We start from the raw sequence: 24,734 nt of genomic DNA, 5'->3' as shown, positions 1-24,734 counted from the left end.
GTTTTTCCAAATTACTAAAATGGTCAAACACTATTCAATAGTTGTAATAGAAAAACACATATTACTTCATACCCTTTTTCATTTATGATTTTTAAGAAATTGCTCTTACTGATTTAGAGATTTCCCCCGGGGGATGGGGAGGGTGGTTAGTTGGGCACTGGTATTAATTTTATTAATTTTAAACTCTGGTGACTTGACTGTTGAGCCAGTGTTAAGAATCAGTGGCTTGGGGCGCCTGGGTGGCTCAGTGGGTTAAGCCGCTGCCTTCGGCTCAGGTCATGATCTCAGGGTCCTGGGATCGAGCCCCGCATCGGGCTCTCTGCTCAGCAGGGAGCCTGCTTCCCTCTCTCTCTCTCTGCCTGCCTCTCTGGCTACTTGTGATCTCTCTCTGTCAAATAAATAAATAAAATCTTTAAAAAAAAAAAAAAAAAAAAAGAATCAGTGGCTTTGCTTTAAAACCACTCAAAAGAAGGACTGTGGACCAGAACTGGTTCATGAAGAGATAAGGATAGAAATTCATAGTGTTGGGGCACCTGGGTGGCTCAGTGGGTTAAAGCCTCTGCCTTTGGCTCAGGTCATGATCTCAGGGTCCTGGGATCGAGTCCCGCATCGGGCTCTCTGCTCAGCAGGGAGCCTGCTTCCCTTCCTCTCTCTCTCTGCCTGCCTCTCTGCCTACTTGTGATCCCTGTCAAATAAATAAAATCTTAAAAAAAAAAAAAAGAAATTCATAGTGTTTAGAAACTTTTAAACAATTTGACATTACTCTGACACTTTTGTTGAATATTACAGTATTAATCTACAACAGATTGGAAATTTATAAAACTGGTCCTTCATCACAGATCACGGGTAGTTTGAGATGCACTGAAGTGTGTGAAGTCAACCTCCCTTGATTTCAGATTTCTGCTTCATTCTTTACACCTGTGTGACATTGGGAAAATTTAGCCTAAGACTCAATTACCCTTCTCAAAATGGAAGTTGTACATACCTCCCTAAGAGTTTATGTGAGGATAAAATTAGACGATTTGTTTATTCAAGAAATATTTATTGTCGTCTGCTATGTAAGGTACTGTCCTAGATGCTAAAAACACAGGAGTGAACAAGACAAAATCTCTATCCTCATAGCATATTACAATGAATTCTAGTAAGGGAATCAAAGAATAAATCAGTAGGTACATAGTATCTCATTAGGTAATAAGAGTTCTGAAGGAAAGTAAAGGTGGGTCACAGGTATGGAGAGTGACCACGATTTTGGATAAAGTAGTGAAGGAAGGCTTTTTTTTTTTTTTTTTTTTTGGAGGGGGGGGAAGATAATAACATTTGAGTCAGGACCTTAGTGGCAAAGCCTTGAATACTGGGTGAAGAGCATTCCAGGCACAGAAAACAGCAAGTGAAAAGGCGCTGAGGTAGGAGCTTGCATTTTATGCTTGAAGAACAGCAGAGACAACAGGGTAGCTGGAAGAGAGCAAGAGGAAGAAGAGGGGGGTAGGAGGTGAGGTCAGAGAGTTAATCAGGAACCAGACCACCCAGGGCCTAATGAGTCATGAGGACTTTGGATTTTTTTTTCCTCTAAATTCATTAGGAAACTTTGGAAGGTTTTGAGAAGGTGCTAAGCACAGAGGCTGGCACGTAGTGAAAGTTGAATAACTAATGCTAATAAAATAAAAATGTTATGGGAATCATTATTAGTTATTTTCTGCCAGACTTTTAAGTGGCCTTTTTTTTTTTTCCTGGTCAGCATATTTTGATTTATTTCTCCTAGGCTTAACTTTTTTTTTCTTTTTTAAAAAATTTAAATTCAACTCATTAACATATAACAATGTATTATTGGTTTCAGAGGTAGAGATCTGTGATTCATCAGTCTTATACCTATTACTCATTATATTATGTGTTGTCCTTAATGCCCATCCCCCATCCCCCTCCCCTCCAGCAACCCTCAGTTTAACTTTTAAGGGCACAACTTAGTGCATTTCAGTATTACCCATTTTTTGTCCATGATAATCTGAGGGCCACCAATAAGGTTTTAACTCTTGTTAATGAGAGCTAAGTGTAAAATGTAATTTAGGTAGTAAATGAAAGCGGATAGTGTAGTTTCAGTCTTTAGTCATTTGGTAATTTGAGAATTGGTTTGAACAAACTGCTAATGGAGTAAACTGTAACATACCTTTTTTACTGAGAAATTTTGGTTGCTTTTGGTTTACTTTAAGTCATATTTACAATACTGTTACATCAAGATTTATTAAAATGTATCCTTATGCTTTCTGGTATCCTTCACAGTGCTTTGCATAAATATTAGGGGGAGATGGGAAAGTCATATGTAAATTAAAAAATATTTTGCGTTAAACTTAATCATGGTAGAAAAAACAGTAGAAAACATATAGTTAAAGCAAGAAGGAGAGTAAGTCCCTAGATCCCCACTACTCTTGAGACAATCACTCTTAATATTTCGGTGTATATCTGTCTACACACTTTTTGAGAGAATGCGGAGTATTCTGTGAGGTCCTTGGGGGCAGGTTGGTTAGCACTGGGGGTGGAAAGATGCAAAAGAAACATAACTAAAGGGAATTAATGTGAATTCAGTGGCATCTGTGTACAGACATTGTGCTAAATGCTTTATTTAAAATTTTTTTTGAGGTAGACATTCTCTAACCCATCTTCCAGAAATAGAAACTGAGATTTTAGAGACATTAAGTATTTTGCCTAAGGTAAGTAGCAGAATAGGAGTAAGTCCAGGTCTCATGAATCCAGCTTATACCCAAGAAAGCATAAATCAGACCACGTCACTCCTCTGTTTTTAACCTTCCAGTGGCTTCCTGTACAGCACATAGGGAGAAAACACCTCAAATTCTTTTCTTAGTTTGCAAAGCACCTGCATGGTCTGCTCTTCCCTGCCCAGCTCCCTGATCTTGTCCTTGTCACTGCCCCCTCCCTCACTGTGCTCTAGCCTCAGTGGCCTTGCTTTTCCTCCCGAGCACTGGGCCTGTCTGCCTCAAGGTCTTTGCATACAGTTTCCTATGTATGCGACACTTTCACCTCAGGTCTTTGTGGGATTTGCTCTCTTGCTGCTTTCAGGTCTTCGCCTAAATGCCATCTCTTCAAAGTATTTTTCCCTGACCGCTTGATCTAAATTAGTAGCTGCCCTCTCTACCTTTGCCTAGCTTTGTTTTTCTTGATAGCACTACCTTTCTGACATTGTGCTTTGCCTTTATTTGTTCACTGCTTGTCTCTAATGAATACGTAAGTTCTGTGAGGCTTGTATCCGCACAGCCTAGAATGGTCCCTCGCATAGAGGAGACTCAAATGTTTGTCTATCAGTGAATGAATATAACCTAAGAACTCTGAAATGCAAAAGGTAACTTTTGGCCCGATTAATTAAAATAACCCTTAGTCAAGTAAGGCTTTTGAGATACCATTGAAGACTGATTGAAACGTCTTCGGAATCAGATCTTAGATACTTTAAGACTAAATGAGGATTTGGGTGATGCCCACAAAGCAAGTCACAATCTTCTCCAAATCATTTGCTCTCACTACTTCCAGGTGGATGGGACATTTATGGGGTCTTAAGAGAAAACCTATCATATTTTTCCAATTATGTTTTATAGCCCTATCATAGACAACAAATAAAATTTCACTGTTTCCTAGTTTAAGTTGCATTACACATTGCCACAGGGCTGAAATGTTTTCAGTCTTTTCTTTTTTTTTTAAGATTTTATTTATTTGTCAGAGAGAGAGAGGCAGAGCACAAGCAGGGGGAGCAGCAGACAGAGGGAGAAGCAGACTCCCCGCTGAGCAGGGAGCCCGATGTGGGACTCAATCCCAGCACCCTGGGATCACGACCCGAGCTGAAGGCAGGCGCTTAACCCACTGAGCCACCAAGGCGTCCCAATGTTTTCAGTCTTAATGAAATAATTTGAAAATAATCCTTGTGGAATTATTGTGGAATATTCTTCTGGAAAATATCTTCTCCACAACAAACATGTCTCTCTGCTGCAATGTATATGGTAAACTTTCCCCCAGACTTTTCTGGGAAAAATCTTAAACCTCAAAAACTGAAAGGAAGGTACAGTTAACATCCATATTCCCTTTACCTAGATTTACTGCTTGTTACCTTTTTGCTAAATTTGTGATCTGTTTCCCTCCCTTCCTCCTCCCATCTCTCTTTCCTTCTCCCATCTCTTTCTATCCCTCTCTCCTCTCCGCACACACGACTACTTTGCTTAACCATTTGATAGTAAGTTGCAGGCATCATGACACTTTACCCCTAAATATCTCAGCACGTATGTCCCAAGAACAACAGTGTTTTCCTACATATAGCCACAGCACTAGTATCTCATTCAATTAAATTAACATCGATAAAATAATAGTAACTGATATGAAGTCCATACTCATTTCCCCAGTGCCAAAAAATGTTCTTTGTAGATATTTCTTCCAGTCTAGAATCATGCACTGCATTTGGTGATGAGCCTTTAGTCTCCTTTAATCTAAAATAGGTCTCTTACTGTTGTTTTGCCCCTTTTCTTAATGTCTTGGATGACACTGACGTATTTGGGGAATTGAGGCTGACGGTCTGAATTTGTGTTCTTGTGGTTTGATTCAGGTTGAGCACTTTTTGGAGACAAAAATGCATGGGTGTGCAGTAAGCTTTTAATGGTGAAGAAACAGAATGAAAAGTAAAGGGTCTTTCTTTTCTTCTTGGCTTCTGCAGGATTCTGAACACAAGCAGTTTACTCTGTGACTGCCATTTGAAGTGGTTGCTTCAGTGGCTGGTCGATAATAACTTTCAGCATTCTGTGAACGTAAGCTGTGCACACCCTGAATGGCTAGCAGGGCAGAGCATCCTGAATGTGGACCTGAAAGACTTTGTCTGTGGTTTGTATTTTGTTTTAAAATTTTTTATACTACACGCTGTCTTTTTAAAACACGCTGTCTTTTTATTTTATTATTAATTTGTTATTTATTTTATTATTACTGATTTTTCATCATGATAAGTGTACTCTTTAATCTCCATCTCCTCTGACCACCCCCACCCCTGGTAACCATCAGTTTGTTCTTTATGGCTAAGAGTCATTTCTTGGTTTGTCTCTCTCTCTCTTTATTTTTCCCTTTGCTTGTTTGTTTTGTTTCTGAAATTCTGCATATCAGTGAAATCTTGTGATACTTGTCTTTTGCTGTCTGACTTATTTCACTTAGTGTTATGCTCTCTAGCTCCGTTTGTGTCACTGCAGATGGTAACTTTTCTTTCTTTTTTATGCCTAAGTAATATTCCATTGTATGTATATACCACATCTTTATCCATTCATCTATAACTCTATAAATAAAAAACACAGGGGTCCATGTATCTCTTTCAGTTCATGTTTTTGTATTCTTTTTTTTTTTAAGATTTTATTTATTTATTTGACAGAGAGAGATCACAAGTAGGCAGAGAGGTAGGCAGAGAGAGGGAGAGGGGAGCAGGCTCCCTGCTGAGCAGAGAGTCCGATGCGGGACTCGATCCCAGGACCCTGAGATCATGACCTGAGCCGAAGGCAGCGGCTTAACCCACTGAGCCACCCAGGCGCCCGATGTTTTTGTATTCTTTGGGTAGTGTGGCTCCTGGGTTGTAGGGTAGTTCTATTTTTAATTTTTTGAGGAACCTCCGTACTGTTTTTTCTGTAGTGGCTGCATCAATTTGCATTCCCACCAACAGTGTAGGAGGGTTCCCTTTTGTCCACATCCTTGCCAGCACTTGTTGTTTCTTGTGTTTTTGATTTTAGCTATTCTTTTTTTTTTTAATTAAATTTTTTATTTATTTTCAGCGTAACAGTATTCATTGTTTTTTCGCCACACCCAGTGCTCCATGCAATCTGTGCCCTCCTCGATACCCACCACCTGGTTCCCCCACCCTCCCACCCCCCATGATTTTAGCTATTCTGTCACATGTAGGGGTGATATCTCATTGTGGTTATGATTTGCATTTCCCTGATGATGAGTGCTCTTGAGCATCTTTTCATGTGTCTGTTGGCCATCTGTCTGTCTTTTTGGAGATATGTCTGTTTGTGTCTTCTGCCTATTTTTTTTTTTAAGGATTTATTTATTTACTTTAGAGAGAGTGCATGAGTGGGAGGGGCAGAGGGAGAGAGAATCTCAAGTAGACTCTGCACTGAGTATGTAGCCCAATGCAGGGCTCAATCTCATGACCCTCAGATCATGGCTTGAGCCAAAACCAAGTCAGATGCTCAACTGACTGTGCCACCCAGGCACCCCTGCCCATTCTTAAATTGGATTATTTGGTTTGGGGTATTGTGTTGTATCAGTTCTTTTTATATTTTGGATATTAACCCTTTATTGGATATGTCATTTGCAAACATCTTCTCCCATTAAGTAGGTTGCCTTTTAGTTTTGTTGGTTGTTTCCTTTGCTGTGGCAGAATTTTTTTGTTGTTGTTTAGATTTTATTTTATTTATTAGAGAACGAGAACACACACACAAGCAGAGGGAGTGGCAGGCAGAGGGAGAGGGAGAAGCAGGCTTTCCATGGAGCAAGGAGCTTGATGCAGGACTTGATCCCAGGACCCTGAGGTCATGACTGAGCTGAAGGCAGATGCTTAACAGACTGAGTCACCCAGGTGCCCCTGTGCAGAAATTTTTTATATTGGTGTAGTCCCAATAGTTTATTTTTGCTTTTGTTTCTGTAGAAACAAATCTAGAAAAGTGTTGGCTACTGCTTATGTCAGAGAAATTGCTGCCTGTCTTCTAGGATTTTTATGGTTTCAGGTCTCACATTTAGGTGTTTAATCCATTCTGAGTTGATGTTTGTGTATGGTGAAAGAAAGTGGTCCAGTTTCATTCTTTCACATGTAGCTGACCAGTATTCCCAGCACCATTTGTTGAAGCAACTTTTTCCCATTGTATATTCATTCCTTTTTGTTGAAGATTAATTGACCATATAGTTGTAGGCTTATTTTTGGGTTTTCTGTTCTATTCCGTTGATCTGTGTGTCTGTTTTTATGCCATATTAATTACTACCACTTTGTAGTATAACTTGCAATCTGGAATTGTGGTATCTCCAGTTTTGTTTTTCTGTGTCAAGATGGCTTTGCCTACTCGAGATCTTTTGTGGTTCCATGCAAATTTTAGGATTGTTCTAGTTCTTTGAAAATGCTGTTGATATTTTGATAGGGATTGCATTAAATGTGTAGATTGCTTAGGGAAGGGTAAACATTTTAACAGTATTTGCTCTTCTAATCTATGAATGTGGAATGTCTTTCCATTTCTTTGTATCATCTTTAACTTCTTTCATCGATGTTTTATAGTTTTAGAGTACAGGGCTTTCACCTCTTTGGTTAAATTTATTCCTAGACATTTTATTGGTTTTGGTTTAATTGTGAATGGGATTGTTTTTTTAATTTCACTTTCTGCTGCTTCATTATTAGTGTATAGGAATACAACAGATATCTGTACATTGATTTTGTGTTTTGCAACCTTACTGAATATAAAGGTTCTAGTGGGTATTTTTTTGGTAGAGTCTTAAGGTTTTCTATATATAATATCATGTCATCTGGAGATACTGGAAGTTTTACTTCTTCCTTATTGATTCAGATGCTTTTTATTTCTTTATGTTGTCTGGTTGCTGTGGCTAGGACTTCTAGTACTCTGTTGAATAACAATGTTGAGAGTGGACATCTTGTCTTGTTCTTGACCTTAGGGGAAAAGCTCTCAGTTTTTCACCGTTGAGTATGATGTTGGCTGTGGGTTTTTCATCTAAGACCTTTAGTATGTTGAGATATGTTCCCTTTAGACCTACTTGGTAGAGGGTTTTTATCATGAGTGGATGTTGTACTTTTGTCAGATGCTTTTTCTGCATTTGTTGAAATGATCATATGGTTGTTTTCCTTTCTCTTACTGATGTGATGCCTCACATTGATTGTTCTGTGCATATTAAAACCATCCTTGCATTCCAGGAATAAATCCCTGTTGATTGCAGTATATGATTTTAAAAAATATTTTATTGGATTTGGTTTGCTAATATTTTGTTGAGGATTTTGCATCTATATTCATAAGAGATATTGGTCTGTTCTCTTTTTTGTAATGTCTTTATCTGGTTTTGGTATTGGGGTAATGGCTTCATAGAATGAATTTGGAAGTTTTCCTTCCTCTTGTGTTCTTTGGAATAGTTTCAGAAGGATGGGTATTAACTCTTCTTTAAATGTTTGGTAGAATTCAACTATGAATTCATCTGGTCCTGGACTGGTGTTTTTTGAGAATTTTTTGATTATTGATTCAATTTCATTGCTGGTAATTGGTCTGTTCAAACCTTTTAAAAATTTCTTCCTGCTTTAGTTTTGGCAGGTTATATTTTCTAGAAATTTACCTATTTCTTCTAAGTTGTTGAATTTGTTGATATGTAGCTTTTCATAATACTCTTAAAATTATTTATATTTCTATGGTTTTGGTTGTTATTTCTCTTCTTTCATTAGTAATCTTATTTGTTTGGGTCCTTTCTCTCTTTCTCTCTCTCTCTTTTTAAATGAATCTTGCCTAGAGGTTTATCAATTTTTTCTTGATCTTTTCAGAGAACCAGCTCCTAGTTTCATTGATCTGTTGTTTTTTTAGTTTCTGTGTCATTTATTTCTGCTCTTATATTTATTATTTCCTGTCTTTTGCTGGGTTTGGGTTTTCTTTTTCTAGCTCCTTTAGGTGTAAGATTAGGTTGTTTATTAAAGGTTTTTCTTGCTTCTTGAGGTAAGTCTGTATTGCTGTAAACTTCCCTCTTAGAACTACTTTTGTTGTATCCCACAGATTATGCACTTTTGTTTTCATTTTCATGTAATTCTTTATTTCTTCTTTGATTTCTTGGTTGACCCATTCATTGTTTGTTTGTTTGTTTTAAAGATTTTATTTATTTATTTGAGAGAGAGACAGTGAGAGAGAGCATGAGAGGGGAGAAAGTCAGAGGGAGAAGCAGATTCTTCAAGGAGCAGGGAGCCCGATGTGGGACTCGAACCCAGGACTCTGGGATTATGACCTGAGCCGAAGGCAGTCGCTCAACCAACTGAGCCACCCAGGCGCCCCTGTTTGTTTTTTTTAAAGACTTTATTTATTTATTTGACAGAGATCACAAGTAGGCAGAGAAGCAGGCAGAGAGAGAGGTCAAAGCAGGCTCCCTCCCGAACAGAGAGCCCGATGCGGGGCTCAATCCCAGGACCCCGGGATCATGTCCTGAGCGGAAGGCAGAGGCTTTAACCCACTGAGCCAGCCAGGTGCCCCGGGTTGTTAACCTTGAATATAAATATCCAGTAGTAAGATTCCTGAATCAAAAATGATTTTTTTTAAAGTAGATCTTAAAAAGTACTACCAGCTGTTTTCCAGAAAGATAGCACTTGTTTATGTTGTCACCAGCAATGTATGAATGTACAGTTTCACATTGTTTCTATTTTTGATGCAGTTTCTTAAGACTAAAGTGGTGGCAGGGTTTTAGAGTTTTTTGGGGGGAAGAAGGACTACCATGTAAAAGTTGTCATGATTGGGGCGCCTGGGTGGCCCAGTGGGTTAAAGCCTCTGCCTTCGGCTCAGGTCATGATCCCAGGGCCCTGGGATCGAGCCCCGCATCGGGCTCTCTGCTCCGCAGGGAGCCTGCTTCCCCCTCTCTCTCTGCCTGCCTCTCTGCCTACTTTTGATCTCTGTCTGTCAAATTTAAGAAAAAAAAAAAGTTGTCATGATTCCAGGGGCGCCTGGGTGGCTCAGTGGGTTAAAGCGTCTGCCTTCGGCTGTGGTCATGATCTCAGGGTCCTGGGATCGAGCCCCGCCTTGGACTCTCTGCTCGGCAGAGAGCCTGCTTCCCCCTCTCTCTCTGCCTGCCTCTCTGACTACTTGTGATCTCTGTCAAATAAATAAATAAAATCTTTGGAAGCCTGGGTGGCTCAGTGGGTTAAAGCCTCTGCTTTCGGCTCAGGTCATGATCCCAGGGTTCTGGGATCAAGTCCCGCATCGGGCTCTCTGCTCAACAGGGAGCCTGCTTCCTCCTCTCTCTGTGCCTGCCTCTCTGCCTACTTGTGATCTCTGTCTGTCAAATAAATAAATAAAAAATATTTTAAAAAAATAAATAAAATCTTTAAAAAAAAAATTTTTGTCATGATTCCAGTACTCATAATTTGAAGTATGTATCTATATCGTTCTTTCTCAACTTGGGCATTTTTCCTTTACACTTAAATTTCCTTTATTTATTATTTTTTTTAAAGATTTTATTTATTTGACAGACAGGGATCACAAGTAGGCAGAGAGAGAGAGAGGGAGGAGGAAGCAGACTCCCCGCTGAGCAGAGAGCCCGATGCAGGGCTCGATCCCAGGACCCTGAGATCATGACCCGAGCTGAAGGCAGAGGCTTTAACCCACTGAGCCACCCAGGTGCCCCTTAAATTTCCTTTAAAGTAGAATAACTGATTCCTAGCTTTAGGCACTAGAACTTTTACATCAGCGTAGTTGTCTTGCATGTCACTAGTATCTGATTATTTAGATACCCATATATTGCCAGATCTATTTTTATAATCTACTTAAAGATACTTAGAACACTTGGAAGCTCAGGCCCACAAAATACTTATGTTGTTTTTTACATATTAACAATATACTATTATTTATGAATCTGTAGTTTATTAGCCATTCCTAAGCCTATTTGGAATTTCTCACTATTTGAAGGGAGAGTTATGCATATATGATGTATGTTCCAGTAATGCTTAATTTTTTAAAAAAGATTTTAATTCAGAGAGAGAGAGTGTGTAGGGGAAGGAGCAGAGGGAGAGAGACAGGCAGACTCCGTATGAGTGTAACCCTTAATGCGGGGCCTGATCTCAGGACCCCGAGATCATGACCTGAGCTGAAACCAAGAGTCAGACACTTAACCAGCCAAGCCACCCACGTGCTCACAAATAATGTTTTATTAGTAGGTACACACTGTAAAATGTAATTTGTAATCCCCATTTTCTTTATTGGCAAGGAAAAGATAATGGGTCTTATCATATATATGTTTGTATATGAAACCTCTACATATTCACAAGAGCTAACAGGATTAGAACTTGTCTTGAGATTTGAATTTAGGTTTTTCTTTTTTCCTAGTAACTGGTAGTACTTAAGAAATACATTCTAAGCATAAGTGGTCATGAGTGGTAGTAGAAAGTATGCTAAACCCTGAAGTCTGAAAACCTGGGTTCCCCATCCATGCTTTGTCTCTGAACAAGTTGTTTGACCCTCTGGGCCTCATTTCCCACATCTTTGAACAGAAAGGAATTGAATTCTAGCCCTGTAGTCTCTTGTCAATCTTAATATGCCATTTTATAAACAGAACAAGTAATTTTACATTATTTGTTTCAAAATGTGTAGAATTAAAAATGAATGATTTGGCTCCTGCCCCATTTTTTTCTCTTAGATGATTTTCTCAAGCCACAGATAAAAATGCATCCTGAAAATACAGTTGCTCTAAGAGGCATGAATGTGACTCTGAGGTGCACCGCAGTGAGCAGCAGTGACTCACCCATGTCTACCATGTGGCGCAAAGACAGTGAAATCCTGAATGACATCGACGTTGAGAATTTTGTTCGTTATCAGCAGCAAGCTGGAGAAGCTCTAGAATATACGAGTGTCTTACATCTTTTCAATGTGAATTTCACAGATGAAGGAAGATATCAGTGTATCGTTACTAATCACTTTGGATCTAATTATTCTCAAAAAGCCAAACTGACTGTGAATGGTAAGGAGTTCTGGTCCCTGATGGTTCTATAGTTAGAAGGATTTTTCATGTTCAGTTTTTGAACCACTTGGACAAGAAAATGAGGCTAAGCCTGATATTTGAGGGGAGATTTTAGTGTTTTGTATTAATTAAGGTTTTGATAATACATAGACTGGGTTACCGTTTTGTCCAGTTATGTCCCTAATTGGTCCTTGGTTGGAAGCGATGGGGGGAGTTTCATGGCCCCAGGAGATAGGCTGCTTTTCTTGTTGTTTCTGCTTTTGAAAAAATTCTTTTGAAATTCTCTATTCTTTCTAGAACCATAATTCTGTTCTGAAAACTGAAATGTATTCCTGCCACTGTTCACAGGACTTTATAATAATGAAGTATTTAGGACATTTCTGGGTGCAGTGATTGTTATCATTGTCTAAATGTAGTCACACAGAATCATTTTTTAAATTAATGCTCTTTTTCACTGTGGTTGTAAAAAAAGAACTTCTCCAAAACAGTTTGATTAATCAGTCACTTATCGGATTGAATCACTAAAACAGTTTAGGTTTTGTGCAACCAAAGGACATATTTGTTTCTTACTTCAAGGTTGTTTTATGAAATTTTTGAAGGCATACATTTTTTGTATTCTTTATTTTATTTATTTTTTGGTTTAAATTTTTTTAACATGCATTTGCCATGTCAGCTTTGTAGATGTTAGCTTGGAAAGCACCATTTAGTCTCTTAAGTAAGGGAGTCATAATAAATGTACGGAGTTCTAAAAGGTTTGTGGCCTTCTGCCTTTCCTGTCCCCATCAGAGAGATCAGGTAGTAGATGTGTCATGCATTCTAGAAGAATTTATTCATCACTGTACTCTAAGTATTCTGAGGTTCAAAGAGAAAAGATGGGCTCTGTCAATCCAGAGAGCATGCCTTCTGAAAGAAATAGAATATTACAAGTTGGTACTGTGTGTGTGTGTGTGTGTGTGTGTGTGTGTGTGTGTGTGTGTTCCCACCACCACCACTCCACCCACTTTGTTTCGGTAATCTTTCTTGAAACAGAGATGCCATCTTTCCTGAAGACTCCAATGGATCTCACTATCCGCACTGGTGCCATGGCCAGATTAGAGTGTGCTGCAGAGGGGCACCCTGCACCTCAGATTTCTTGGCAGAAAGATGGTGGCACCGACTTTCCTGCAGCTCGAGAAAGACGCATGCATGTCATGCCTGAGGATGATGTCTTCTTCATTGCCAACGTGAAAATAGAAGACATGGGAATCTATAGCTGCATGGCACAAAATATAGCCGGAGGCCTCTCAGCAAATGCCTCTCTCACAGTATTAGGTATGTGTACTGCCCCATGGGTCCTTGGTTTGGCTGGAGCCTTTATATTTAAGGGTCTACTCTGGTCTTAATGGCAAAGAAGATCCAACTTTGAGATTTTAATAGTGATCCTTATATCTTGGTCACCGTGTTTTGCCAATACATGGCTGGGTCATGTCAGCCTAGGATATTAGTGGATCAGAGAACTGAAATCTGCAGAAGCAGTGAGGGCAGAATTAGAGATCTTCATCACATGAGTTGAAAATTCAACTTATCCTGTTACCTTGCCCTTATCCTGTTACCTTGCCCTCTGGAGGTTTCTAATTCATACATATTTTTTCTAGTATTCACCAGTGGGTTTGCAGTTGCTTCACAGACCACTCAAGACAATTTGTTTCTCCTCTAGCTCATTTTTGAAAAAAAATTTAATGCATAAAAATTACCATCTTTTGGTTAAATTTCCTCTTCTCCTTCCAGTGTACTCCTCTTGATTCTGTGTTAGGGTAAAATAAAATGTCTTTTTCCTAAGTTTTTCTGACAAACCTATTTTTTTTTCTCTTATGAGAATACTTTTCTTCATATGCAACCCAAAGGCAGATTCTGCTTTCTAGTTCTCTGTTTCCCCTTGATGTTAGGTTTTTAATTTTTAATTTTTTTTAATTTTTATTTTTTTTAAAGGATTTTATTTATTTATTCGACAGATAGAGATCACAAGTAGGCAGAGAGAGAGGGGGAAGCAGGCTCCCTGGTGAGCAGAGAGCCCGATGCGGGGCTGGATCCCAGGACCTTGGGATCATGACCTGAGCCTAAGGCAGAGGCTTTAACCTGCTGAGCCACCCAGGTGCTCCTGATGTTAGGTTTTTTAAAAGTTTGTTGGTTTGTGTTATTTCCTTGTGTAATCAGAAAAATAAGTATATTGTTTTAAAAACTTAGGATATATAGAAAATTAGAAAAAGGGAAAATCACTAAAACACTGTTTAAGATTTTGGCATATGCTGGACTTTTTTAAAAACACATTTTCATGAAGTTTTGTACCTACTTTTTTCCTCTTAAATACTGTATCACAAGGGTTACTCTGTCATTAAGTCTTCAAAAAATATCATGTATTTGTATTATGGTTTATTTAACAACCTTTCCTGCTAGATTTAAAGATCTTTTCCTTTATTTTTAAAAATTACAACTAATTTCATAATAAACCTGTTTGTGTATAAATCTTTTTGACTTCCTTGCTTAGGATAGCTTGCCTAAGGTGGAATTAGTAAGATAAGATTTTTGAGGCTTTTGCTTTTCTGAACACTAACTTCTAATCTTTCCATGAGTATATGAAAGTGCTTACTTTTTTTTTTAAAGATTTTTTTATTTATTCATTTGATAGAGATCACAATAGGCAGAGAGGCACGCAGAGAGAGAGAGAGGAAGGGAAGCAGGCTCCCTGCCAAGCAGAGAGCCCGACGTGGGGCTCGATCCCAGGACCCTGGGATCATGACCTGAGCTGAAGGCAGAGGCTTTAACCCACTGAGCCACCCAGGCACCCCTACTTACTTTTTTTTTTTTAAGATTATTTATTTATCCTAGGGGGTAAGAGAGGGAGAGGGAGAGAGAGAATCTCAAGCAGACTGCATGCTGAGTGCGGATCCCGATGCAGGGCTTGATCCCAGGATCTATAGATTATGACCTGAGCTGAAATCAAGAGTTGGCTGCTTAACCCACTGAGCCACCCAGGCGCCCCTGAAATTGCTTACTTATTGCATCATTACCTCATTCATCTAATTCAGTAGGATTTAAGAAATAAAATTGTTTAACATGATTTTTTATACAATCTTTCTGTTAGAGACACCCTCATTTATCAGACCCCTGGAGGATAAGACAGTAACCCGAGGTGAGACTGCAGTATTACAGTGCATAGCTGGAGGGAGTCCTGCCCCTCGTCTCAACTGGACCAAAGATGACGGACCACTGCTGGTGACAGAACGGCACTTCTTTGCGGCAGCCAACCAGCTTCTCATCATTGTCGATGCTGGCCTGGAAGATGCTGGGAAATACACCTGCATTATGTCTAACACCCTTGGGACAGAACGTGGTCACATTTACCTAAATGTCATTTCATCTCCCAATTGTGACTCTTCCCAGAGTAGCATTGGGCATGAAGATGATGGCTGGACCACAGTTGGCATTGTCATCATTGTTGTGGTCTGCTGTGTTGTGGGCACCTCTTTGATCTGGGTCATTGTTATTTACCACATGAGAAGGAAGAATGAAGACTATAGTATCACAAACACAGGTGAGTGGTACCCAGTTGATACCTACAGCTTGTACTTGAGTCAGGAATGTAGTATACAATTTATTATAAAATAGAAAAAGCTATGGAGCTTTGATCCTTTATGTATGGTAGAAGGAAGAGTTTTTTTGTTAAAATGTCCAACTTTGTTGAAATAATGGAATGTCTCCAATGAATTTTTTTTTTTTTTAAAGATTTTATGTATTTATTTGACAGAGATCACAAGTAGGCAGAGAGGCAGGCTGGGGTGGGGGGAGGGTGTTTGGGAAGGAGGCTCCCTGCTGAGCAGAGAGCCCAAAGCGGGGCTCAGTCCCAGGGTCCTGGGATCATGACCTGAGCTGAAGGCAGAGGCTTAACCCACTGAGCCACCCAGGCACCCCTCCGATGAATAATTTTAAGAATTTTGAGACAGTTCCCCCAAACTTTGCTAAACATTTATAAACAAACTTTTTATAAACATGTTACAGGTGCACCTTCTTTCGTTAATGCCTAAGGCTCATTTCTGTTGAAGCTTCTCTGTGGGGGAAGAGTGGAGCCCTTCTAACTAGGATTGGCCTTTCACCCCCCTTCCCCAAAACCCTGAAAGAGAAGAGGCTCAGTCAGACAGTGAAAGTACGCCTATGGATTAGATTTTAGACTTTAGGATTTGCCTCTTTTAGTAATACTTTTAAAATGAATCTGTGAAAAGAATTTTAGCAAGAAAGAGTTTTGGGGGAAAATCTTAAGACCTGTTCCTAGTTAGATAACATTTTCCTGGCCAGTGGATATATCAAAGTGGAGCACATTTGCACTATAGTCTTCTGAGTGTTGCCTAATGTTATTTGAAAGTTACAGATGTCTCTTTTACAGAGGAGCTTAATCTGCCTGCAGACATTCCCAGCTACTTGTCTTCCCAAGGAACACTGTCAGAGCCGCAGGAAGGCTACAGCAACTCTGAGGCAGGCAGTCATCAGCAACTTATGCCTCCTGCCAATGGATATTTACACAAAGGCGCTGATGGTACTGACTCTTTGTTGTATATGCTTACAATTTTGGCCCATTTTGTTGAGTTTATTTGTCAGCGTATAGTTTTCCCATTAACCTGACACAACATTTTCAAGTAAGATACTCAGTGAAAACATTTGACTGCATGCAAAATAGGATGGAAATTGACTGAAATCGTACCAGAGAAGAAAATCATCTGACAGAAGAAACACATCCCAAAACAAGGGATTGGCTTACCCAGCAAAGTCTCCCAAACCAAAGTATTATTATGAGAAGGAGGTGTTCTAGAAACTTTTTTGAGGTGTCTTATCTTTTTAAGGCATGAGCATTCTTCAGACCATATCCAGGGGAGGTTTGTGTCTCCTGCTGACAGGTTGATAGTCGCTGAAGTTTAAAGGACAGTGATGATTCTCAGCATATGTTGGAGAAATCAGAAAGATACAAGATGTTCCCTAATTAACTTGGCTTCTCAGTACTACTTCTCTTCCCCACTCCCCCCTTCCCTCAGGGAGTGACAGAACTCAAGGAGGTGAATTAAGGGATAGAATAATTGGGTTTGATTCCTAGTTCCTTTTTTCCAGCTCTGGGACCATGAACAAGTTACTGAAATCTGAGCTTTAACTTTCTCATTTTTAAAGTAAAGAAGCGATATTTTATAAAGCACTTCCCTCAGGATTCTCACAGAGCCTTTCAACAAATAGGTGTAGTCCTTCCAGCACTGTACAAATGAAAGGCCTTTTCTGTTCATACGGAGATTTTTTTAGTCTGAGCGTTAACAGAATTTATCGGTTTCATCACTAAATTGGATTTTATTTTGGCTTTCCATGGAAAGAGGGGTACTTCTAGCATTTAAAAGAATCTTTAAATGCCTCTGCTCTTTGAAATTGGTGGGAAATAACACTGCTTTCTGGGCCAAACTAACTTCCAGTTGTAACACTGTTGCTTGATCAGGAAGTTACTTGCTCTTTATTTCTCACTCTCTTTTTTCTCTTTGAACAGTTTTCAAAGCACATAACAGTCTGGGGAGCTCGTTATTAAACTTTACCTCTGCCAGACATGCACATGTGTCAGACAGGACTCTTGACCATCAGAGGCTTTCTCTAGGGGTACTTTAAGCCATGAGTGTTGCTTAATTCCTTGACTCATGAAAGTAATGCAGGCTTTATGAAGTGAAGTCCTCCTAAGTCCTTGTTCTCTGCTTTAGTTCGCTTCAGCCAGACCTGTGTCTTGTAGCACAGTGTAGCCGCATCTTCATTCCCTTGAATTGGGCATCACCTTATCCAGGCTGGACAGAAGTGGTTTACTGTAGCGTTCAAGAGCATGGGCCCCAGAGCCAGAGTGCCCAAGTTTAGATTTCAGCCCTGTTTTGGAGCAAGTTCCCTCATGTCTCTGTGTTGTAGTTACCCCGTCTGCAAAATGGGGGTAATAACAGTACCCACCTCATAGGGATGCCATGAGGATTAAATTAGTTAATGCACATAAGGACCTTGAGACTTTACCTGGTTTATCAAGTAAGTGCTCAGTCGATGCCAGCTGTGGTGAAAATGGGGATGGCTGGTGCAGAAAACTGGTAATTGGCAAAGCTGACTCCTTAACTGAAGGATTCTTTCCTGTGTCATCCTCAGGTGGTCCTGGTACCCGGGTTATTTGCTCAGATTGTTATGACAATGCCAACATCTACTCCAGGACCCGAGAATATTGTCCGTACACGTATATTGCTGAGGAAGATGTTCTAGATCAGACACTGTCCAGCCTCATGGTCCAGATGCCCAAAGAGACGTATTTGGCACATCCTCCCCCAGATGCCCCTACCCTGGAGAGCCTGGTGTCATCAGCAGACAAAGAGATGGCTGCCTTTCCCACCAACCATGAGAGGATAAATGAGAAGAAACTTCCCTCCACACAGATGAACAGTGGTAAGGGACACACAGTCTTTTTTGTTTACTTTGTTTTTTCTCTCACCTACTTGATTTTTCCTTCTGTCATATAAGTAGCATTCTGATTTGACAGGAAGCAAACAAATTGGAATAATAGAGTAATTAGCTACAGCTAGCTGGTATAAACTAGGGCCATAGATTTTCAGAGATTAGAATTAGAGACGTCTGCATCAGTAGGATGGAAACAGCTTCTGTGAGAGTATCAAGATCACACTTCTAAAAATTCAGAAGCCATCTAGAAAAAGCTTTAAAAAAGTTTCATATAGGTTTAATTTTTTCTTCCATCTTTATTTAAATAATGGAGATTGGAAATGCTGAGGATATAATTTGGTGGAGATTTTTCCTGAGAAGATTTAAAAATGATTTGGTTGCTGTTCTAGAGGGTAAATACTGAATGACAGTATCACTTAGCCAGTGTTTGATTTCATCTGTGAGGCCTTATGATCCAGGTCCCAAAGTGGGGAAGCAGTTGTGGGATGACCCAGGAAAAGAAACACATGTCACATTGTGCAGAGAAGGCATTTGGTAACAACTTGGTCAGTAAAACGGAACTCTTTCTAGATCATGAAGGGCACTGCTGAGCATTTCTTTCTGGCCGTCCAGGTTTTTCATCAGCTGTCACCCTCTTGTCAGCCTAAAATGGAAGAGCACAGGAAATTGGGTGGGCCTGAGGCCTGCAGGTGCTTCCAGGGGTGCTTCTGGTAGGAGGGAATGATCTGACTTGGGACTTTTAAGATGTGTTCTGTTGTTCTTTTTTTTGTTTTGTTTTGTTTTTAAAGATTTTATTTATTTATTTGACAGAGAGAGATCACAAGTAGGCAGAGAGAGAGAGAGAGAGGAGGAAGCAGGCTTCCCACTGAGCAGAGAGCCCAACATGGGGCTCGATCCCAGGACCCCGGGATCATGACCTGAGCTGAAGGCAGAGGCTTTAACCCACTGAGCCACCCTGGCGCCCCTGTTCTGTTGTTCTTAATTCAGAGACCAGCTCCAAAGATTTCCAAAGACGGTACAAGTCAGAGAAAAGTGTACTGTCACTCACTGAAGCTAGTCTCTTGGTTTTAAAGTTCATTGTCCATGAAAGAAGGGCACCAACATTAATTCTGTGTTCCCATCCTAAAAGAGTTACACACCTAAAAAGGCTTTAAGTAGAACGAAAAATGCAGTGCACCTTTTTCTTCATTTTGGAGAGGTCTTAATTGTTGCCTTGGTCTGTAAGTGAGGAGATCAGCAAATGAGTGCTTTGGTGCATTGCTCATTCCTACCTGGGGCTCTCTCACTCCTTGCTACTCACAGTGTGGTCTCAGCTTCAGCATTACCTAGAGCTTGTTAGAAATGCAGACTAAGGTTCCCACCCCGGACCCAGTGAACCAGAGTCTTTATTTTAACAAGATCCCTGGGTTATTTGTATGCATGTCAGAGCTTAAGAAACCCTGCCTTAGCTTACTTTAACACATGGGTTTTGTTTTTATTTCTGAGTGTTTGTTTCCAGAACGTTTGCCTGACTTTTTCCGAAATGTATCCCCATGAAGTTAATATAGCTTTCAGCAAATATTCTTTGGGGAAAGAGCTCACCACTGCAGTAAGTAAGGTGAATGAGAGATGTAGATCTTTGAAACGAAAGTATAATAATCTCATTTAAAATTGCTGCTTTTCGTTATTATTTTATTGTTAGGATTACTGGCATGCTAGAAGCTGGAGGGAAATGGTTTATTTTTAAAACAATTTTTTTAACATGCTCATTTGTTATTTAAAGATGTAATGGCTGTGTTAAATCAGTGATTTTTGTATCATGCAACTTTCACTACAGTAAGGATACTATTTTAGTCTTTTTCCATGTGTCTAAAGAATTGTATTTTTAAATTTTTGTAGCAGCAGAAGCACTAATCGTAGATGAAAGCAGAGGACATATCATATGGTTTCAGTAAATAATTGGTTAAGCTTGTTGAAAGACCATGGTTCTAGTTTCTATTTTGTTTTCTTTTGTTAGCTGTTGCTAAGAAGATGGCACGTGTACATTTGCTCTCAGTGTCCTTATTCAGGAATACTGGGTATCTTTATTTCTGGGAGAATTTGGATAAAAGAAAATGAAGTTTTAAACCATTAATTTTGAACTTCCATTCACCACTGATTGTTGTCTTTCGTTTTCAGAAACGTTGCCGCGGCCTCTGTGGAACATAAGCAAAGAGCTAGGCCTGCCTCATCCTCCCTTTTCCCAGCAGCCAGTCCTTGAGCCACCACAAGTCCATCAAAATGAGGGTCTGGCAGAGAGTGGCCCAGACTGTTCTGCCTCCCCCACGCCTTGTCACAGGTTGCACGACCATGCTTTTGATTTTGGTAGGACTCGGAACATTCAAGATGGTAGTGAGGGCACATGAAACTCACTCCAGAAGGAGATGTGGGCAGAGACTCAAGTTACTTCATTTTGTATTTACTACCTCAGTTCAGAAGAAACCCCAAAGTCAGCATTTGCTTTACCCTGTCTGCAATTACATCTGACCCCACCGAGGTACGCCAGGCATTTGTTTGGGCTTATTCCTGATGAAGAAGGGGAAACGGCTGACAGAAATGGGTACATCTAATAAAACCTGTGCAACACTGGCAGAGGAAAATACAAGACAAACGTGCTTGCTGATGGTTCCATGGGGATGTGCCCAGCTGTGCACTGCCTGTTAGGGAGAGTCTCATTGCTGCTTAACATGCTGGATTGTCTCAACCTGCAGAATGATTCTGAGAAAACATCACTGTTCTGGTGTGTCTTCGAGGAACAGAAATAACTTTGGAGCCCTCTGGGAAGTGTGTCTGGGATTCTTCAGTGGTTTTAAGCATCTAGTTGAGACCAGGGCTTTGATATTCAAGGTCTTTGACAAGAATCCCAGGCTTGACCAATTGTTACCACATCAAAGGGTTTTGTATTCTTGTGAATCTTTTTTTTTTTTTTTGGTCCCTATCACCCAGGGATCTCATTGTAAATATATGTGCATTTATAAATAATTTTTGTATTCATTGACCATATGTGTTGGCTGCATTGTAAATATTTTTGATATGCCAAAATTATATATAATATCCAGTTAATAATATTGACAGCAGCGTCTCAGACCACAGATTTTGTATGACTTGGTTTAGTGAACCTAAAGACTTTGTTTGAAGTTTTAAAAATATGTTTGTTAAGAAGTGTATGTATAGAGGCAGGGAACCTAGTGATTGCATACACACAAACACAGTCTTGGTATAATTAGCTACTTTACTCAGACCTAAAAGTTCATACGTCTAATCATTTAACATCTGTTTACAAGTGCCAGGTAGTATTACGTTTCTAGCATAAAAAGACTCAAAAGACTAGCAGTCAGTCTTATCATAGTCATGTGCACATAGACAAAGGAAAATTTCTTTTGGGAATATCTTCTTTCAGCAAAGTACTTAGGAGATGAGGAAACCAAAGATTGCTTCTTTTCTGGTTTTTTTTTTTTTTTTTTTTTTAAATCTCTACTACCAATGCACAGTGTATCTTAAGAAGGGAAGAGTGCTTTTGGCAATAAGTTGAATGTGCACAAATTCTTACAAAGCTTTAGAGTGTTTTCCTTGTTTTATGCAAGTGATTATTTAAGCCAAAAAGTTCTCTTGAATTTTTGATTGCAAAAAGCTTTATGTGAACAAAGGACTTTGTAATGGAATGTAGTGAACTAAAGTTCTTTTTTTCTTTGTGCTTTCAGATTTCCTTACCTAGGCTGTCAGATTCTGTCCTCTCAGTCTAGTGAGTACTAGTTACGTGCTGGATAACATCCATCACTTAAATGAAAATATCTATTTCTAAGTTATTGTGCATTTCAAGGGTTCTAAACTCATATTTTGCCAGAAAGTTGAATTGCATCTAGTTCTCAGTCCTAGTTTTTTTCTCCCATAGGCAGTAGTGTCTCTAATGGTTTTGTACCATCAAGCCATTCTCTGTTTCCTTTTTTGAACTGTCAGCCTCGGTTCATTTTTACTTCGAACTTCTTAAATATCACTATTTTCCCATCCTTTCAATTTGTGATTCCTCTTCTTCCTTACTAGGTTGTACTTTAATCTGTACAGGGCTCACGTAGAATCAGGAGACCTAGCTCTGCCCCTTAGTGGCTGTGCAGTCAGGGGCAAGTTTCTGCTTCGCAGCCTGATTTTCTCATTTCTGAAATGAGGGCATTCTCCTAGATGCTCCAAAGCCCTTTCCAACTGTAACGTTCTGTGAATTTGTGATCCCTCCAAGGACCAGGGAGGATTATGCTACTCTAATACAAAGCTGCTTTCATGAAACATTTGTTAGAGTAACAAGAGTGATGCTGCTTACTCTGACTTGAGCCAGATTCACTTCCTCCTTAGCAGGAGGGACAGTGTAAGATGTATTTGTGAGAAGAGCTCTTCTGCTTTGAAACCGGCTCAGTAAAGGAAGACTGTTGACTCGATGGAAGCCACCAGTTGCGCTCTGGGGCAGTGGGTCTGAATGCCAGTGCTGCCGCACGCCAGAGCATGGAATCAGTTGAGAGGTGCGCTGCAGCTGATCTGTAGCTAGTTTGTGACTCCCTTACCTTTCAGATGTCTTCATTCATGCAGGTGATCCTGTAACTATCTGATACTCTCACTCAAATTCTGACAGACTTCTCTTGAGTGAAAAGGGGTAGTTAGAGCGAGGCTACAGGTGAGTATCAGCTCTTATGGGTGACAGGACCGAAAACCAGGGTGCGAACCAGTGTTCTAGAAAACTTAAAATATGGTGGTCCTCTTCCTCTTAGGACTGTCAGAGTCTGGTCTCCTGAATGGCCAGGTTCTCCCTTCCGTCAGCACCAATGGTGAGACGCCTTCCCACATGCTCCTAGCTTGCCAAAGTAACTAAAGAACTAGTCAGGAATTTGTTTAAACGTGAAGTTTAACAAAACTGGCCTTAAAAAAAAATAAATTTAATAAATTCTAATCTTAGGAGAAGGGCTTCCTGAAATATTTTGTTATTGCGTGTTTTTGACCGAGTAGTGATTTATCCGTCTACTGTAAACAGGGTTAGTGGCTCATCAGTGTTCTTTCCCTGCAGTGTGATGTCTGCCTAATGTCTCTTTTAATCAGGATTGTTGTTAAGCAAGGCAAACTAAAATGCCAGGAGAAATACTCTCTGCCCCTCATCCAGTTACCACCTTGTATCAGTAGAGATATATAAATTCTCTTTAAGTTGTGCCCCTCTTACACTGATTCTTCAAGTCTTACTTGGAAGAAGAAATAGCATCTTCCTTTAACTCCGCACTGGCACGTGGTCTCTATATAAGCCATTGGCTTTCTGTCATTCGGCAGCTTCTGAATTGCTCTCCCTAGTTGTGCAAGTTACTCTGTGGGATACGAAGTATCAGGAACCCTCTAATGTGCCATCTCCGGGTGTTTTATGTGTATTTTTCTGAAAGGTAACTTTCCTATTTAAAAATAGTTGCCTTCACACTGCCCATTGTGGGGTTGTAAAGGCAACATTAAGATGTCTAGCAACTTGGGCTCTTATCCATTTTCCTAAGAGATGGGAGATATGATAAAAGTCTTTAATACCTTGAAGTGTTGCCATGAATTAGGATTAAACTCACTGTTTTTATTCTTGAGGACAGAGGTCATGTCTGCTCCCATTCTGTGGGGCAGAAGTTAAAAGGGAGGTACAGTAAACGCTTGCTAGTAATTCTGTATAAACTAATTCTCTACAATTAGTTTTGCCCAGTAATTGGAATAATCTGTTTTGTGGGAAAAGTCACAGTGGAAGCCAGATAATCATCTGTTAATAGCGTTGAAGAAATTTCTGCACTTAGAATGGAATATGGGCAAGATGACTTTCGGGTCTCTTTCAATTTTATCATTGGAAATTTCCAGAAGCAATCTGACAGTCTTAAAACTTTTCCTTTCAAAATCCTTTATATACAGTAAGTATAGAGTACTTAAATTTTTTTCAGTTCAAGAGTTTTGGTGTTTGGTTGACAAAAGGAGACTTTTCTGTTAATGGCTAAAAACATGAAAGTCTGGGCTTACGCTTCTGAAGAAATCTATAACTGGTTAGTAACAGAAATGGCATTACCATAATAAAAGAGCCTATGTAATGTATTATGACCCTCCTTTTTACTCTTTAATTTTTATGCCTGTTTCTTCTTATCAGCAGGACTCCAGTTGGAATGGGGTTGGAATTGCGGTGTTCGGCTTTACACCCAGTATTTTACCTAAGGGTGTTGGAGCCTTTCCAATCATTTTAATATTCACAGGAATACCAGGAGGTAATGGAGCAACAGAGGTAAATTTACTGCCATTTCATGCTATGTGCTCCATTTTTGAGTTTGCTTCTTAATGCCGATTGCAGAGGTAATGTGAAGTACTTGGGCCTTCCAAGGTTGAGCTGAGATTTTTGGCAACCTGCAAGGAATGTCTCATTCTTCTCTGACGTGTCCTCTTTCCCAGTTCAGTCTGGCAGATGTTTTTCCCTTCTGCTTCTAACTTAGAACTTTTTTGTTTAGAGTGCCATCTCAACCAATATCAGTTAGCCTTAA

The 24,734-nt window shown here is 39.7% G+C and overlaps 1 protein-coding gene across 1 annotated transcript in view; it reads left to right on the top strand.

The window, feature by feature from the left end:
• Positions 1-23,118, top strand: part of LRIG2 (leucine rich repeats and immunoglobulin like domains 2) — a 62,604-nt gene extending 39,486 nt beyond the window's left edge. Inside the window, exons 12-18 of the mRNA XM_080802747.1 lie at positions 4,703-4,866; positions 11,395-11,715; positions 12,745-13,026; positions 14,837-15,286; positions 16,133-16,282; positions 17,893-18,183; positions 20,353-23,118. Of these exons, the coding sequence (XP_080658873.1) occupies positions 4,703-4,866; positions 11,395-11,715; positions 12,745-13,026; positions 14,837-15,286; positions 16,133-16,282; positions 17,893-18,183; positions 20,353-20,579 (1,885 nt within the window). The 3' untranslated portion in view covers positions 20,580-23,118. The remainder of the gene's footprint in view (positions 1-4,702; positions 4,867-11,394; positions 11,716-12,744; positions 13,027-14,836; positions 15,287-16,132; positions 16,283-17,892; positions 18,184-20,352) is intronic.
• The last annotated feature ends 1,616 nt before the right edge of the window (positions 23,119-24,734 follow it).

This window comes from Martes martes, assembly GCF_963455335.1.
Source record: "Martes martes genome assembly, chromosome: 4".
Classification (NCBI taxonomy): Eukaryota; Metazoa; Chordata; class Mammalia; order Carnivora; family Mustelidae; genus Martes; species Martes martes.
Note: the sequence above shows the minus strand (reverse complement) of the source record. Positions and strands in the feature narration are given on the sequence as shown.